At 42.5% G+C, this 14,068-nt stretch overlaps 3 protein-coding genes across 3 annotated transcripts; 2 read left to right on the forward strand and 1 right to left on the reverse strand.

Annotated features, from left to right (window-relative positions):
• The first annotated feature begins 723 nt into the window (after nucleotides 1–723).
• LOC128713380 (uncharacterized) lies at nucleotides 724–4,061 on the forward strand. The gene is made up of 4 exons (XM_053808238.1): nucleotides 724–2,721; nucleotides 3,235–3,344; nucleotides 3,412–3,593; nucleotides 3,667–4,061. Exons 1-4 carry the CDS (start codon nucleotides 724–726, stop codon nucleotides 4,059–4,061), a joined length of 2,685 nt encoding a protein of 894 aa, XP_053664213.1.
• Nucleotides 4,062–8,289: 4,228 nt separating this feature from the next.
• On the reverse strand, nucleotides 8,290–11,515 carry LOC128714372 (ras-related protein Rab-2A). The gene is made up of 4 exons (XM_053809246.1): nucleotides 11,470–11,515; nucleotides 8,701–9,016; nucleotides 8,455–8,635; nucleotides 8,290–8,388 (listed from the first exon to the last, which is right to left on the reverse strand). The coding sequence occupies exons 1-4, from the start codon at nucleotides 11,513–11,515 to the stop codon at nucleotides 8,290–8,292; spliced, it is 642 nt and encodes a 213-aa protein (XP_053665221.1).
• A 985-nt stretch (nucleotides 11,516–12,500) lies between these two features.
• On the forward strand, nucleotides 12,501–13,775 carry LOC128714239 (post-GPI attachment to proteins factor 3). The gene is made up of 5 exons (XM_053809114.1): nucleotides 12,501–12,642; nucleotides 12,706–12,863; nucleotides 12,934–13,348; nucleotides 13,429–13,633; nucleotides 13,697–13,775. Exons 1-5 carry the CDS (start codon nucleotides 12,501–12,503, stop codon nucleotides 13,773–13,775), a joined length of 999 nt encoding a protein of 332 aa, XP_053665089.1.
• Nucleotides 13,776–14,068: the final 293 nt, after the last annotated feature.

The following is a 14,068-nucleotide window of genomic DNA, read 5'->3' on the forward strand; positions in this document are numbered from 1 at the left end:
AAACGCTAGGGGCGGCCAGTTGAACGCACTGCTAGCAACACTTATGCATTATATTCGGGAAAACGCGACCACCGAATCTGCCACCCACTGTCTCCGCTATATGCCCAAAGATCCCCGGCTTAGAACGACAGGAAGGCCCGATCCACGTGGGATACCATCAAACACCCGCAGCAGCACCAGCATCACAGCCAGCAGTAGCAGCAGCAGCTTAAATAGCAGTAGTACTAGTAGTAGTAGCAGCAGCAAGAAGAGTGCAAGCACTACCACCACTGTTGCGAACGTTCGCTTCCGTGGTGCTGTTTGTGTCAGCGGCAGAAAGAACATCCGTAGTAACATCCGTCCTATCGTCGACGACGCCACCAGCGTCAGAACGCGGCCGTTGTTTCTATCTACGTCGATTGCAAAGCAACGGAACGACCAGCAAGGTAGCGACAGTGACACCTTGACCTGCCTTTCGGGACAGCTGCTTAACGGCGTTTAGTAGTGATCGTATTAGTAAACGCCGTGTTATACAACAACACTGCCGTAAATTTTCGAACAGCATTACGCACGTTCACACTGCTCGATTAACGAGTTAGTGTATAAAACAGCTACAAAAAGGCGTTCAATTAAGTGCGTGTGCGTGTGAATGTCAATTTCGTTTGTTGCTGAATGAAAAGTTTCCCTTCTGCGCGCTATAAAGCTTAACCACTTTGGGAACGTTGGGAAGCCGACCGCTCGAATATGGTGCTCGAAATTCGCGTGACCGATCCGTCGGAAAAATCGATCACACCGGAACGGGTGAAACCGTTGACGGAGGAGCAAGAAGATCGTAGAAATAACAACAGCCGTCACTCGCCCGGTCGTACACCGGTGCGGATAGGACGCGATGAGCTTGAAGCGATCAAAACCAATCTGCTAAACACGAATGAGGTTACATTCAGTACTGTGCTGGATACGGATCTTGGTCCGCCGGATTCGCCAGGTTCGGGTCGAGGAAACTATGGCAAGAACTTGAGTATGGCTCAGCTGAAGGTGCCTGGTGTTGGGGCTGCTGCTGGTGATGATGGTGCTGGTGATCGTACACGCCGAACGCGGTTGATTTCGGAACTCTCGGAAGCGGATTCGATACTATCTTCGTACCATGAACCGGAGAAGAAGAAACCACCCAAAATTCCCGACGGTGGATACGGATGGGTGATCGTGTTCTCATCTTTCATGATTTCACTCATCATGGATGGTGTGTCGTTCTCGTTCGGTTTGATCTACACGGAGCTGCTCGACTACTTTGGAGAGTCCAAATCAAAGACGGCCTGGATTGGGTCGCTGTTTATCGCCGTACCGTTGTTGTCTGGACCGATTATGTCCAACCTGGTGGATCGATACGGTTGTCGCAAGATGACCATGCTTGGTGGGTTCATCGGTGGGATGGGTTTCGTATTGGCTTCGTTCTGCCAGTCGGTTGAGCAGCTTTATTTTACCTTCGGTATATTGTCCGGTGTTGGTCTGGGGTTCGGGTACGTGACCGTAGTCGTCTGTGTGGCGTTCTGGTTCGATAAGCGTCGCACTTTTGCGACGGGAATCGGTGCATCCGGTACCGGGATTGGCACGTTCGTGTACGCTCCACTCTGCCAATGGTTGATCAACAACTTTGGATGGCGTGGGGCAACGCTTATCCTTGCCGGTACACTCTTCAACATGGTCGCTATGGGTGCACTGATGCGTGACCCTGAGTGGATGATCGAGGAAAGCAAGCTGGAAAGTCGAGCCCAAAGCATCCAGACGTTCTCGAACTCGAGTGTTTATTTGGACGAGATCAAGAAGCTTATTGAGACGGGCATCCCGAAGGAACACGTGCTGGATACGCTCGTTACGAATGTGAACACGGAAGCGAACCAGGTCATACCGCCGGAAGATCCGGCTATTAACAAGAAGTACCAGAGCTTGGTTGCATTGCCAACGTTCTTTAGCGAGCAGGAACAACACGGCAGTGGTACACGTGCCAATGGTGCCATTCTGCATGCTAGTAATCGTTCCCTTCGGCACAACGTTCTGACGAAAGAGGCATTCAAACGCAGTGGTCGATTGGCTCAAGCAAAGGCACGTCTGGCCAGCACGGAGACGCTTAACTCGTACGAGAAACTTTCCGACGAGGAAAACGATGAAGCTCATCACGAGGAACATACGGATGGCATTAGTCTAGGAATTCGTGCTTCACTGAAAACACTTAGCGTAGCGTCACTGGAAGATGGTTATCTGAGCGTGAAACGACAGCAAGAGTTACACGAAAAGGTGGGCGGAAGTACGTGGTCTTTGGATGAGGTCGCACTTGCTGGATCGCTTGTCGTTCCCGCACCGCACGGCGATACTGCGGTCGTTGGTGATAGTAGTCGTGCAGAGAAATGTCGCAGCTTTCGAGGCAACTCGCTCGATGTGGTGTACGAGAACGAGATATTTAATCCAAACGTGGACACTAGTGTAACGCTGGTTGTGCCGAAGCAGACAAAGCTGCTGCATCAACGAGCGGTTGCGCCACGTGGTGGAGGACTCAAGAAGCAACATTCGCTAGGTCGTCAGCATTCGATGCGTTACTCGAACTTTTACAAAGACATGCGGCTACATCGGAACTCGATTCACTACCGCGGAGCGTTGCTCAACACGCATCGATATCGATTGAAGGCGTCCTCATGCCCAAACATTTATCGCAATTCGATGACAACGATCGCCAAGGAGCAGGATGAGGTAAGTTCATGATAGTTCCATTTATCTTGACTCGCGTGTTTAACTTGAATTTCGAATGCTCTTCGAATGCGAAACCTTGACGATGCATTTTTGTTCTTTCGAGAAATAATGGGTTTGATAGCAAATCAGTTACTCTGCTGATACAAAAGTTCTAATAATACGCTAATTAAAATGCCATCAAGGAAGCCTCACAAGCCAAACACGATTACACACGTAGAAGTCTTACCTCAAATCACTACAGCTCGTGCATGAAACTGCCAATTTGCAAAAACAGCGGTATTCAAATGTTGTTTCTCTATTAACACTGACACGTGTTTTTGTGTAAAACAACCATGCGCCTCCATTCCTTCGTGCTTCATTGCTAATGTGTTAATAGACACATTTGTTACGTATTCCGGTTCATTAATCCGATTTTTAAAATCTGAACCACTTGTCGATTTCATTTTTTATGTTGTCTTTTAATTAAAATTACCAGTTTAGTAATTTCGGTTTCTCTTCCATTAATTTGTTTAGCCATGGTACGGTAGCTTCATCGATACGCTGAAATCAATATTCGATTTTTCGCTCTTTTTCGAGTTCCGCTTCGGTATGCTTGCCATCTCCACGCTGCTGCTGTTCGTTTGGTAAGTAAAAACTTCTTCCACAGGATTAGGTAATGAGGTTTATCGTCTAATTGATTTCTTTTCACAGGTACATCATTCCCTATTTCTACATCCCTGAGTATGTGCTGAACTACAACTACAGTGAACAGGATGGAGCGAATCTTATCTCTGTGATCGGTATCACCAACACGATCGGGATGGTTGGTCTTGGTTGGCTCGGTGATCGACCTTGGGTGGATGTGTCCAAGACGTACGCAGTGTGCCTGGCACGTAAGTTATCCTTTTGTGGTTCATTGTTTGCAAAGTTCCTCTAGTGCCTAACATTCCGGGTCTTTTCTTGCAGTATGCGGTGCATCAATTTTTGCCATACCTTGGGTTATCTCGAGCTACGCAGCTATGGTGGTTCTGTGTATCATCTTTGGCTTTACCTTCGCAAGCACGTTCTCGTTTACGCCCATCATCATGGTACGGTTAGTGAGCTTGGATGATTTTACTGTTGCGTATGGATTGGTGCTGCTGGTGCAGGGCATTGGCAGTCTGATCGGACCACCGATCGCTGGTTTCCTGTACGATGTGACCAATCGGTGGGACGATTCATTCTATGCGGCCGGGTTCTTCATCTTCCTCTCGGGGGTGTGTGCTTGGGCGATCGGTTCACTGGAACCATCACCCGACAGTGAAAAGGACGACGACGGGGAGAAGGAAAGTGATGCTCTCAGCTTAACAGTCACGGCGTAAACCGACATGTGACCCGAGCGGACAGTGTGTTGCCAGAATGCTGGCGCAACAGTGGTGCCTTTTGTACTTATTTAAGTGAGTGTGTTCGTTCTAGCAAGAGCAAAGCAAACAAGCAAAAAATAGTAAGATTTTCGTTTTATATCACGTGTTCACGCCTTACAATAGGGTATTTCCATTTCATCCTTTCAAATTATCCCTCGGAACTTAGCGAACGGACTACCTCGAAACAAGTAATTTGCAATCAGCGGTGCCGTTATTCGGTCGAGTAGAGTAATCTTTTCGTTTTACATTTGACCGTTGTTAATGTGGGAACTTTTTTAATGTTTGTCATGTACACACACACCAAGTAAATCACAAACGATGCTACACCAGCTGCATATAATAATAAGCTCCATAGGTCAACGAACGTCAATCGAATGCCTTACAAAAATTTATGCCTAGTAAGAGTAGTTAAAAATTTAGCAGTTTAAAAAATGAAACTTAAGACATCCTCGTGTTCTAATATTTGAGAGAGAAAGAGAAAAAATACGAAAATAGATATAATCTATTAGCACAGTTGCAAAACAAATTAGCAAATGTAACTAGGCAATGCAGATGCAAAAGATAGCTTAATAGCGCACTTTACGCGTATCAGCGCTTTAGTTAGGAAGTTGTCCCCCCGTTTGTCGAGTTTTGGTAAAAGTTTGTCGTTTGAGAAGCTTCCGAGACCAATGTCCTCATGGCCATATTAAGCTAGCATAGAATTGTTCACAAAACAACCCCACAGTTTTCTCCCACAGCACTGGGACCATAAACATTTATTATGAAAAATGAAAGTTTCGAAATCAACCGTAGCTGCACGATGGTAGGTGAATGCAGGTGTATGCACATAGGTACTATTAGGCTTTCGCAGTAAGTTACTATAAGTAGACACACTTAAAAACAAACAGGGCTCTTGTGATTGTATTGTGTACTTGTAGAACAATTTTTTATCGTTTCTGTTTTTCTCTCTCTATATATACACTTGTTTTAATGTTTATGTTTTATGCATTAGAAAATTATTCAAAAAAAAAAAATATGAAAATGGAATGAATCAAGAAAAGGGCCTGTGAGATAGTACCGAATGGCACGATCTTTGGGTTTCTTTTAATCCGTACTTACCAGTAAGTTGTCTTTTATATATAGACAGAATAAAACTCCCCATCCGATTCACTAGTAACAACTGTTAGCAGTTTACTTTTCTGCGTGTTTTTAGTGTTTGTTCCGAAAATAAGATTTTATTTCTTCCAAAGTGTGTTCTCTAGCGATGATCGTCTTTTCCCACGATCAGATGTCTGAAGCTAATGGCAGGATTATCTGATTCATAATTCCAAAATGTTACTTATTGTTTGAAGATCTCCTTTAAAAGGCATTAAATAAATAGTTTCTGTAATTTCCAGCACAATTCTGTGACAATTGGGATGTGGTCAAGCCACTGACTGCTCTAAAGTATAACAAGCTTAAGATTGGTGTTGTTGTTAAGATTGAAGTCGAAGTAGTTCGGACTGTAGAAAGTTTCATCACGAGAAGAATCAAAGTTCATGTTAATAATATTTAATATGCTGCAGCAATATTCCAAGAACGGCAAAATACATTTCATCACCATGAGCGAGTTCATCATTGTGAATGGGGTATTTTGTTTTGAAATAATGTGCATTATGGTAGTGCAGAAATTTCTGTTGCAGATATAGTTCAAGCATGGCAAGTGTAAATCCGAATTCGATTCCGGATTAGATTTCGCTTTCAATTTTGCAGTAATCCTAGTCAACACTGAAGTCGACTCCGGTATTGACTTCCAAATCGACACCGCAATTATCGCTGAAGTCAGCAATTTTTCAGCAGAGTTCCACAGGTTTTCAGTTTTTAAATAAGCTGATTAGTAGTTTTCCTGAAATTGTTCGGCGTTTTTCCATAAACTTTTGCATAGCTTTCCAAAGATCAGGAGATCGTCAGATCTATTCGTGTATCATCGAAAAATGGGAAGAGGAAGGCAGTTAGTGATATTTCTACGTTAGAAAAATATATCGAAATATAGTTTGTACATGTTATCGAATTTGTATTGTTTATGATCACACCTTGCAAACGAAACAATCAAATGGCACAACAAACACTAAACGTGGAATACCGCTGATTTCAGTTCCGTTGCCTTGTTGTTGTTGTTGTTGTTTATTTTTTATATTTATTTCTGTTCTTTTATCTATACCATATGCCAGTTAGTCTCTATTGCCAATTTGTCGGCCGAGATGCCCTGCAGGTTTATGTCCTTATTTGCCATCACTCGATCATTACAGTTATCCATATGTGTGTGTGATTTTCAGTGTGCCAATTTGCAGTACAAATGGGATTCTTGTTTTGCAATCGTTAATTGTTTGCTGAAAATTTAAATCTTTTATCTTATCGCTTTTATTAGTTCAGTTGTGTTTAATGTATCATTAATAGGCAATTGAAGAAGGAGGAGATTAAGAATATATTTTACCGGGGGCGCAGGCGCGTAGCCAAGTTAGGAAACAAAAGAGAACTATTCAAGTTTATAAATTAAATTCACTAACTTATAATGTTATAAAGATGTTTAGACGACATCGTGGGTGTAGTGCTCTATTGAAAATTTGAAAGAACTGGGAAATGAAACTAGAAAACAATGTATATGCACGTCATCAGTTTCCCAAGAAGGATCTTACATCTTTGCTAAAGTAACATTATGAGATTGTACGGGAAGATCTTCGATAAACTGGGTTTTAATGTGCCACAGTAACGAATAGACTTGTTGGCAGGGAAGTGGGACTAACATACTAAATATTACATATGTTTTGCAACATGCTGATAACTTTGTATGGTACGTTATTTCAGTTACAGCCATTAGGCCAAACTCAACCCAAATTTAAATTTAGTCCCGCGAAGAGACATATCTGAATGATCGTATTCAGACGGAACGAAGCGGTTATTTGAACGAATTGAAAGTAATAACGAAACCTACGGAAGGGTTGCAGTTGAAGCGCAGTGCATAATGTAAGACACAAACCAAACACTTTCGACCAATTAGAGAAAATTATGCTAACAAACATGAACCTTAAACGCAAGGAGCTTTTCCAGCTGAAGCCAGTATGCCAATATTACTATGCAGTGGTTGCGTGATTTTCAAGAGTTTCCCTATCCGGAACCGGCCCTCGTTGGTAGAGCCCATCGAAAGCTGCTGCTCGAGAAATGTTAGTTGTATAGTGTTGTCAGGAGTAAAAATATTTACGTTAATAGTTTACAGCCGCCATCCACCCAAAATAGTACACCGCGTTCGTTCCACTGCGCCCCACAGATGGACTTAGGGCTAGGCGATCATCAACTCCTGCGTCCCGGATGTATAGGAATTTTGCGTCGAAGCTTGATCCTTGCTCTGCTTTTGTCCCTCAGCTGGATGCTTCGTCTTTCAGTGTTGTCTTTTGTTTGTTTTGTCTTTTATCTCGTTTTTATTGTTCATTTTCGCATTAATGTTTTCTCTCTCTCTCTCTTCTCCTCTTGGTTACTTTTCACACGTACACTTACACACATATTCCCCATCACAAGATTGGAATTGGTTTGGTTTAGTTTAGTTTTAGTGTTTCCCTTTCTATTATGCTCTAATGCTGCACTTTTTCCCTATGCGTCTATGCTCGTACAGCAGCAGTCCGAATGCAGTCCAGTGGAGTATAAGCTTTGTAGTTCGATCGTAGTTTATTATCGATCTATTTGGTGTGCATCATTTACTGACCATTCAAGCAAAAGACCGCACAGCACACTTACTTTCCTGATTCACTGATACTCCATCACACTGCCTATGACGCATTATGCACTTTGTAGCTTTATTGTTTCCTTCTTTCATTTCATTTGTTTTACTTTTTCCATGTTACTTTGGAGGGAAAGAAAATGCAATCCCAACTGTTTCATATCTTCATCTTTCATCTGTTTGATCGCCTTTTGTTGCGTTTCCAGCGTTCGTACCTTGGGTCCCATTCCTTCATCGCTTGCTAGCGGTCAAGCAGCTGCCAGCCGACTGCCGGTTACCGAAGAAAGGAACGTTGGGACACGACCGATAGAACGCTAAAACACGCAAACCCCCCGTTATACCAATCCCAGTTGTTAGACCAATTTACTTAATTTCATCCCAGCTTCGGCCCAACGGCGGACCTTCGTCGGGTACGGCATTGCACATCATGATCGTCGGTGGTTGGCGGCACGACGCTTAGCAGCATCCACTGCTAGCTGGTCCACCCGGGCTATTACCACTGCCCAGCGATGGACTTGTCGGAGAGTGCTGCTGACCAATCTTGATGCCGTTAGCCTACCAAATGAAATCCAAATTAAAAACTGGTTCATGAAGGGGAAACGGACGCAAACCTCGCCGTACCTCATTATTGATATCAAAGACACCCTCCTGAATCTTCTCGTAGATTTCCTTTGCCGTGTTGATGAACGCTTCCTCCACGTTGGCAGCAGTACGGGCAGACGTTTCCATAAACACCAGTCCGTGTTCGCGTGCAAAAGCTTCGCCTTCTTCCTTCTTTACCTCGCGGCGTGAGTCAAGATCACTGAAAGAAACCGAATCGATTAGTGCATGTCTTGACCATCGCCACATGTCGGTTAAAATGAATACCTCTTATTGCCGATCAGCATGATGACCATGTTCGAGTTTGAATGTTGCCGTGCGTCTTCCAGCCAGGTGGTCAGGTGGTTGAACGTTTCGCGGCGCGTAATGTCGTACACGAGCAGTGCACCAGCAGCACCACGGTAGTACGAACGCGTGATGGACCGGAATGCTTCCTGTCCGGCCGTATCCCAGATCTGTAGCTTAATTTGTTTGCCATCGATGGTGATCATGCGGGCCCCGAATTCAACTCCGATCGTCAAATCGTGCACCGGTTGGAAGCGTTTGTCAGTAAACTGCAGCAGCAGACAAGACTTTCCCACACCTGGAAAATGATTAGAAACATATTGAAGATAATTTGTGAGATCTATTAAATCTATGAATTATAATATTTACATACAGGGGAAAACACATTCCAGATTTGTTTGTTTTGTGCTCTTAGCGATCATAACAAAAGCGCTTTAACATAAATATTCTTGAAAATGCCCTTTATTCTATATAAATTATATCAATTTAATGTAAATTTCTTCTAAAACATATTTCAAAATTTCTGAAAATAGAAACAGTTACATAACTGATCATTGTTTTCAATTCTTATAATAAAATTTAAAAAAAAAAACAAGAAAAAATCGCGTAAAACACATGGTTTGATGAACTGATTAATTCAACAATATAATAAAACATTGCTTGCTTTTCTTGCATGCACTTTCGCCGTACACGATTCATCTGATGATTAATATTTTCTCTTTACTTTTGCAAAAATTAAATATTTTTCACTCTTCAGGGGAACACTCCAAGCGGACGGCATAGCTATAGCAAACAGCACAGTGTAGTGTGCAAGTGCATTACAGCCACCATGCAGCCGCGTGATTCATGCTTCCGACAAACATAAACAAAAGCAACATTAAACTATTGAGCACAATTTTATCCCTCTCCACCAATGATACGAACGACTCATCGCGCAGTTCGCTTTCTTCCATCGTTTTTTATTACAGGGTTTTACAAACCAGAACAAAGATCTACGTATGCAGTATATTTTCATGCTTTTATTAGTAAACTATTATTACTTTAACACATTTTCAACAATTACTCTACTGACTAGATGCGATTAATTTGTTTTCATTTTTGTAGATGTTTTTTTTTTTAATGGCTTGAGTGCCGTTTTTTAGAGGGATTCGACTGAATTACTTTTAAATATTAAGGGAATTGCAACCAGTTGAAATACATGAAACTCCACAGTCTGCTGTAAAAGTGTATCTCGGGAATTTTATGAACATTGTATTCGACTAGTAGGGTCTCTGAAATGAGCTTTCTAAAACCTCGCGGATTGCATGTTTTACTTTTCTGATTTAAAATTGCGCCAAGAAATATTTTTGAAAAATAGAATGCAAATTTGACACATGTGTTTTATACAATGGAAATATCTATTTTTTGTATTCTTTGAAAATTTTCAATTTTTCTAAATTCGTGTACAATGATCGGACCTGGTATTTGCTAACTGTCTGCGTTTAAAGTAAAGAAAACTTATCACTTAGCTTTGTAGATTGTTCCTCATACAAACGGGAGCGATCGAAGTCACCGATAATAATGATATCCTCTTGATTTGGATTATGTTGTGATTACATGCATTGTCTTGGAACCCCTGCATTCGCCCGCATTTTCACCCGCAACTTGTGGTTAATTTTTACTTTCTTTTCGACTCACTATCGCAGAGACTAACAGACTAACCAATGGATTCCATAATGCATCCTATGTACCTTGCTTTTTTCATCGGTTGAATCATGCAACAATGGAAACTAGGAAACTGGAGTCCGAAAGTTTGATTTCTGGTTTCAGGGACAGCTAGCAACAATTAACAAACAGCGTTTGTGGCTTATTATGTTCTGTGCGTCTCCTTTCTTGTGAAACAACAATAGTGGCCTAGACGGTGGACGGCCACATAGCAAACAAAGAGCTGATGAGGAAACATGCATCCAGCGCTATTAGTGTCCGTATGACCCGGTTTCAGCGACAAGCAGCGGTATTAGTAGTAGTAGTGGTTCACGTTTCTCAAATTATAAATATTTTTCTTCGTGGGCTGTGATAATTCTCCCCTCCACTCGATTTCTCCTCCTCATCGAGAAGTGTGCATTCTATGTGCAATCGAACGTGAACGGTGCAAGCAAAAGAAACTCGATCTGCCTTGCACTGAAAAGTTCTACCATATGGTCTGGGAGGGTGACGACGACTGCTTGTTCGACACACACCAGTCAATTTCTTCCATATCCTTCCGCTATGCTCTTGCTTGGTGCGATAAAGAAGCGGAGGGTTGATGACGAAAAAATATCGATTTTATTCTTTGCCGCTACTGCTGCTGTTGTCAGCCGATGGCGTTGGCGTCGCCGACTATGGTTGGGTGTCACATCCTGAGCCAAAAGATGCGGGTTTTAATAATTGCTCCCTCAGAAAACCAATCCTTAATCATCCTTTTTATCATGCTTTCATGTTTTCCGTGTCGAGCCTAATGCTATGGGTTCTTCCTGTTTGCTTCGTTTTCATTCCAACAGCTGGTGTATGGTGGTGTTGGTTATACCCACGGTTATACTAGCGCCTACGCAATGTGCAAATTAAATCACACCCAAAAAAGCCCTACATATCCTTTAACGTTGTGGACGGAAAAAAACTACACCAATTGACCGGAAAGGAGCTATATGCTGCCGTATGTTTATGAGACGTAGAAAAACCTGCCCGATCTGCGTATATTATTACTCAACCTTGATGTTTTGCCGATTCATTTACCTGTGTCTCCTATGATGATGTATTTGAACAAGTAAGCGTACGACATTTTGGCGTGAAAACTTCGGCGCGACTTGAGTAGAAGGATGTACTTTTTGTTACACGTTGGCTCGTACGCGTACTTGTAAAAGGAATTACGTGGATTTCACGAAATCTGTTATCACACACGATGGAGGCACCTTCTTCGTTCGTTTTATGTTGCTTCTTCAAACACACTCTCACGCATACGAGGGGGAAGAGATCACTGTTGTGACTAGAGCTTCACTGCGTACTTGGCTCGCACTGCAAAAAACGCAAAACACAGGACGATTTATTCGTACACAATTGATGGAATATTGTGCGCACTCCACACCACTGATCAAGCACTACGGACATGCAATTCAGCTGTATGACTTAAACTCGGTACACCTTTTTCGCAATTCAGAGATGTTTATCTCTTTGTTAAATGTTTCAGCTTAGCAGAAAAACACTTTGAGAAAAAGGCAAGTGTGTTGCAGCGGGCAGGTTAGACCATATGGCGATCCGTTTGACAGTTGGACCATGAAGTATCTTTTGACAGCTATTGCAGATTCGAAATTACATTTTTTAAATTCCATTTCAGGTAAAAAGTAGCAGAAAAATGTTCGTGAATTTGCATTTTTTTTACGGATATCATAACGATTTCCACATATTGTTTTGGTCTTAAGTGTTTTAAAACGCCGAAGAAAATTGCGTGTAGTTCGCGGGGTTTTCACACTGTGCGGCGGTTTGTTTTGATTCCGATTTTACTGAACTCGCGCATTCCGAATGACGTTCCGGTTTGCGTATGCAACGAAAATAAACGGGAAAACAAAACTCGCCTTCGTTGCGTGTTCAGGTGGAGGCTTGGGCTTGCTGCGTAATCTTTTCTGCTAGAATGAACCTGTGATTTGTTCTGTTTCGGATTTAGTGCGTGCTTAATTTAAAGATCTCGCTTTCGCTGAGTGGGGCCAGTGCCGTGCTATCAGTTTCATCTCACCAGCAGCCTTAGATTTCTAACACCTCCCTCCTAGGCCATGATACGGTATCGGGTGGTTGCGCTTGTTTTAATTATGCTGCTAATTTATTTCTTTCGGCTCATTTTCGCTTCCGGTGGCGATCGAAGTCAGTTTTATCAAAACTGCTTAAAGTTCTGTACGCTTGACAATTGTACACAGTGTAAGTATATGAATGTGGGATAGTAAGGACTGCAATTGTAATGTGCTACTTTTCCCTGTTTAGCTGGTTTATCGTACAAGAAGGAGCTACTGTGGAAGCATGATCCAATCAATAAGCTTTTACTATGGACATGCTATGATGAGTGTGGTTACGACTGCATGTGGAAGACAACGTCAGCTTTCCATAACCGCAACTGGACTACGCCACAGTTTTACGGCAAGGTAAAATATTACATGTCGTTGGTTCTTACATGACTTTCTTTCAAAATTCCCATATATTTCACCTTTCCAGTGGCCGTTTGTACGATTCCTCGGTATGCAGGAACCGGCATCGGTGTTGTTTTCGGTAGCTAACTTTGTCACACACTATAAAATGCTGCAACGGTTCAAGCGCGAAGTGCGCACCGACAGCCCAATGTACGGCACGTGGCGAGCCTTTTCCTACATCTGTTTGAATGCGTGGATTTGGTCGGCAATTTTTCATACGCGCGACTTTCCCATTACCGAGCTGCTCGACTATACGTTCGCTTACTCGATGGTGCTGGCTTCGTTTCATTGCATGGTGATGCGCATGATACACCGAATGTCGATCTTTGTGCGAGGCTCGTTCAGTTTTCTATGTGTACTGTTTTTTATCAACCACTTTTCCTACCTTAGCATTGGCAGGTTTGATTATTCGTACAACATGAAGGCCAACATTGTGACGGGTATGTCGTGTTTCTATAGTCACGGTTGTACGATATGATCAGTTGAAACAGATGTTCCCATTTGGTTTCCCACTTTGCAGGAATGAGCGGTGCACTCGGATGGATTCTGTGGTGTTTCCTGCAGCGCCGAAAACGACGCTATGTTTGGAAGTGCTTTATCTTTATCGTGCTTGCGACATCGTCCCTACTACTGGAAATTAACGACTTCCCACCGATCCTGTGGACGTTCGATGCACATTCGATATGGCATTTGGTAACGGCACCGCTAACAATACTATTCTATAGGTAAGTACATTGATGAATGTTCATTTTACAATACATTTTCATAATGACATGTTTGTGTTTTAGTTTTATCATTGAAGACTGTAAAACGTTGCGTAAAGAGTTGGCGAACGTTGAAGATGAAGAGAGCCGCAAACTGCTTTAAGGCTTTCCAATAACGAAGAAGAAAACAATGTTGAAAAGTTACCGAAGGAAATGATTCATTGCTATACCATTGACGACAATAATACAACACAGCAACACATGCAGCAGATCAAGCAATACCGTAACAAGTTAAATACTTAAATTGTAAAGGATAATTCAAGAGCGTACATGGCTATTTAGGATATCTTTCTCTTGGTACACATTTTTACGCCTATAGTTTATAGTATCAATTTTCGTCACATTCTTTCAATGGTTCACAAAGGTTTGTATGAAAAATGTTCAAGCTCGAAGCCG

Source organism: Anopheles marshallii, chromosome 3 (assembly GCF_943734725.1).
Source record: "Anopheles marshallii chromosome 3, idAnoMarsDA_429_01, whole genome shotgun sequence".
In the NCBI taxonomy this organism is placed as follows: domain Eukaryota; kingdom Metazoa; phylum Arthropoda; class Insecta; order Diptera; family Culicidae; genus Anopheles; species Anopheles marshallii.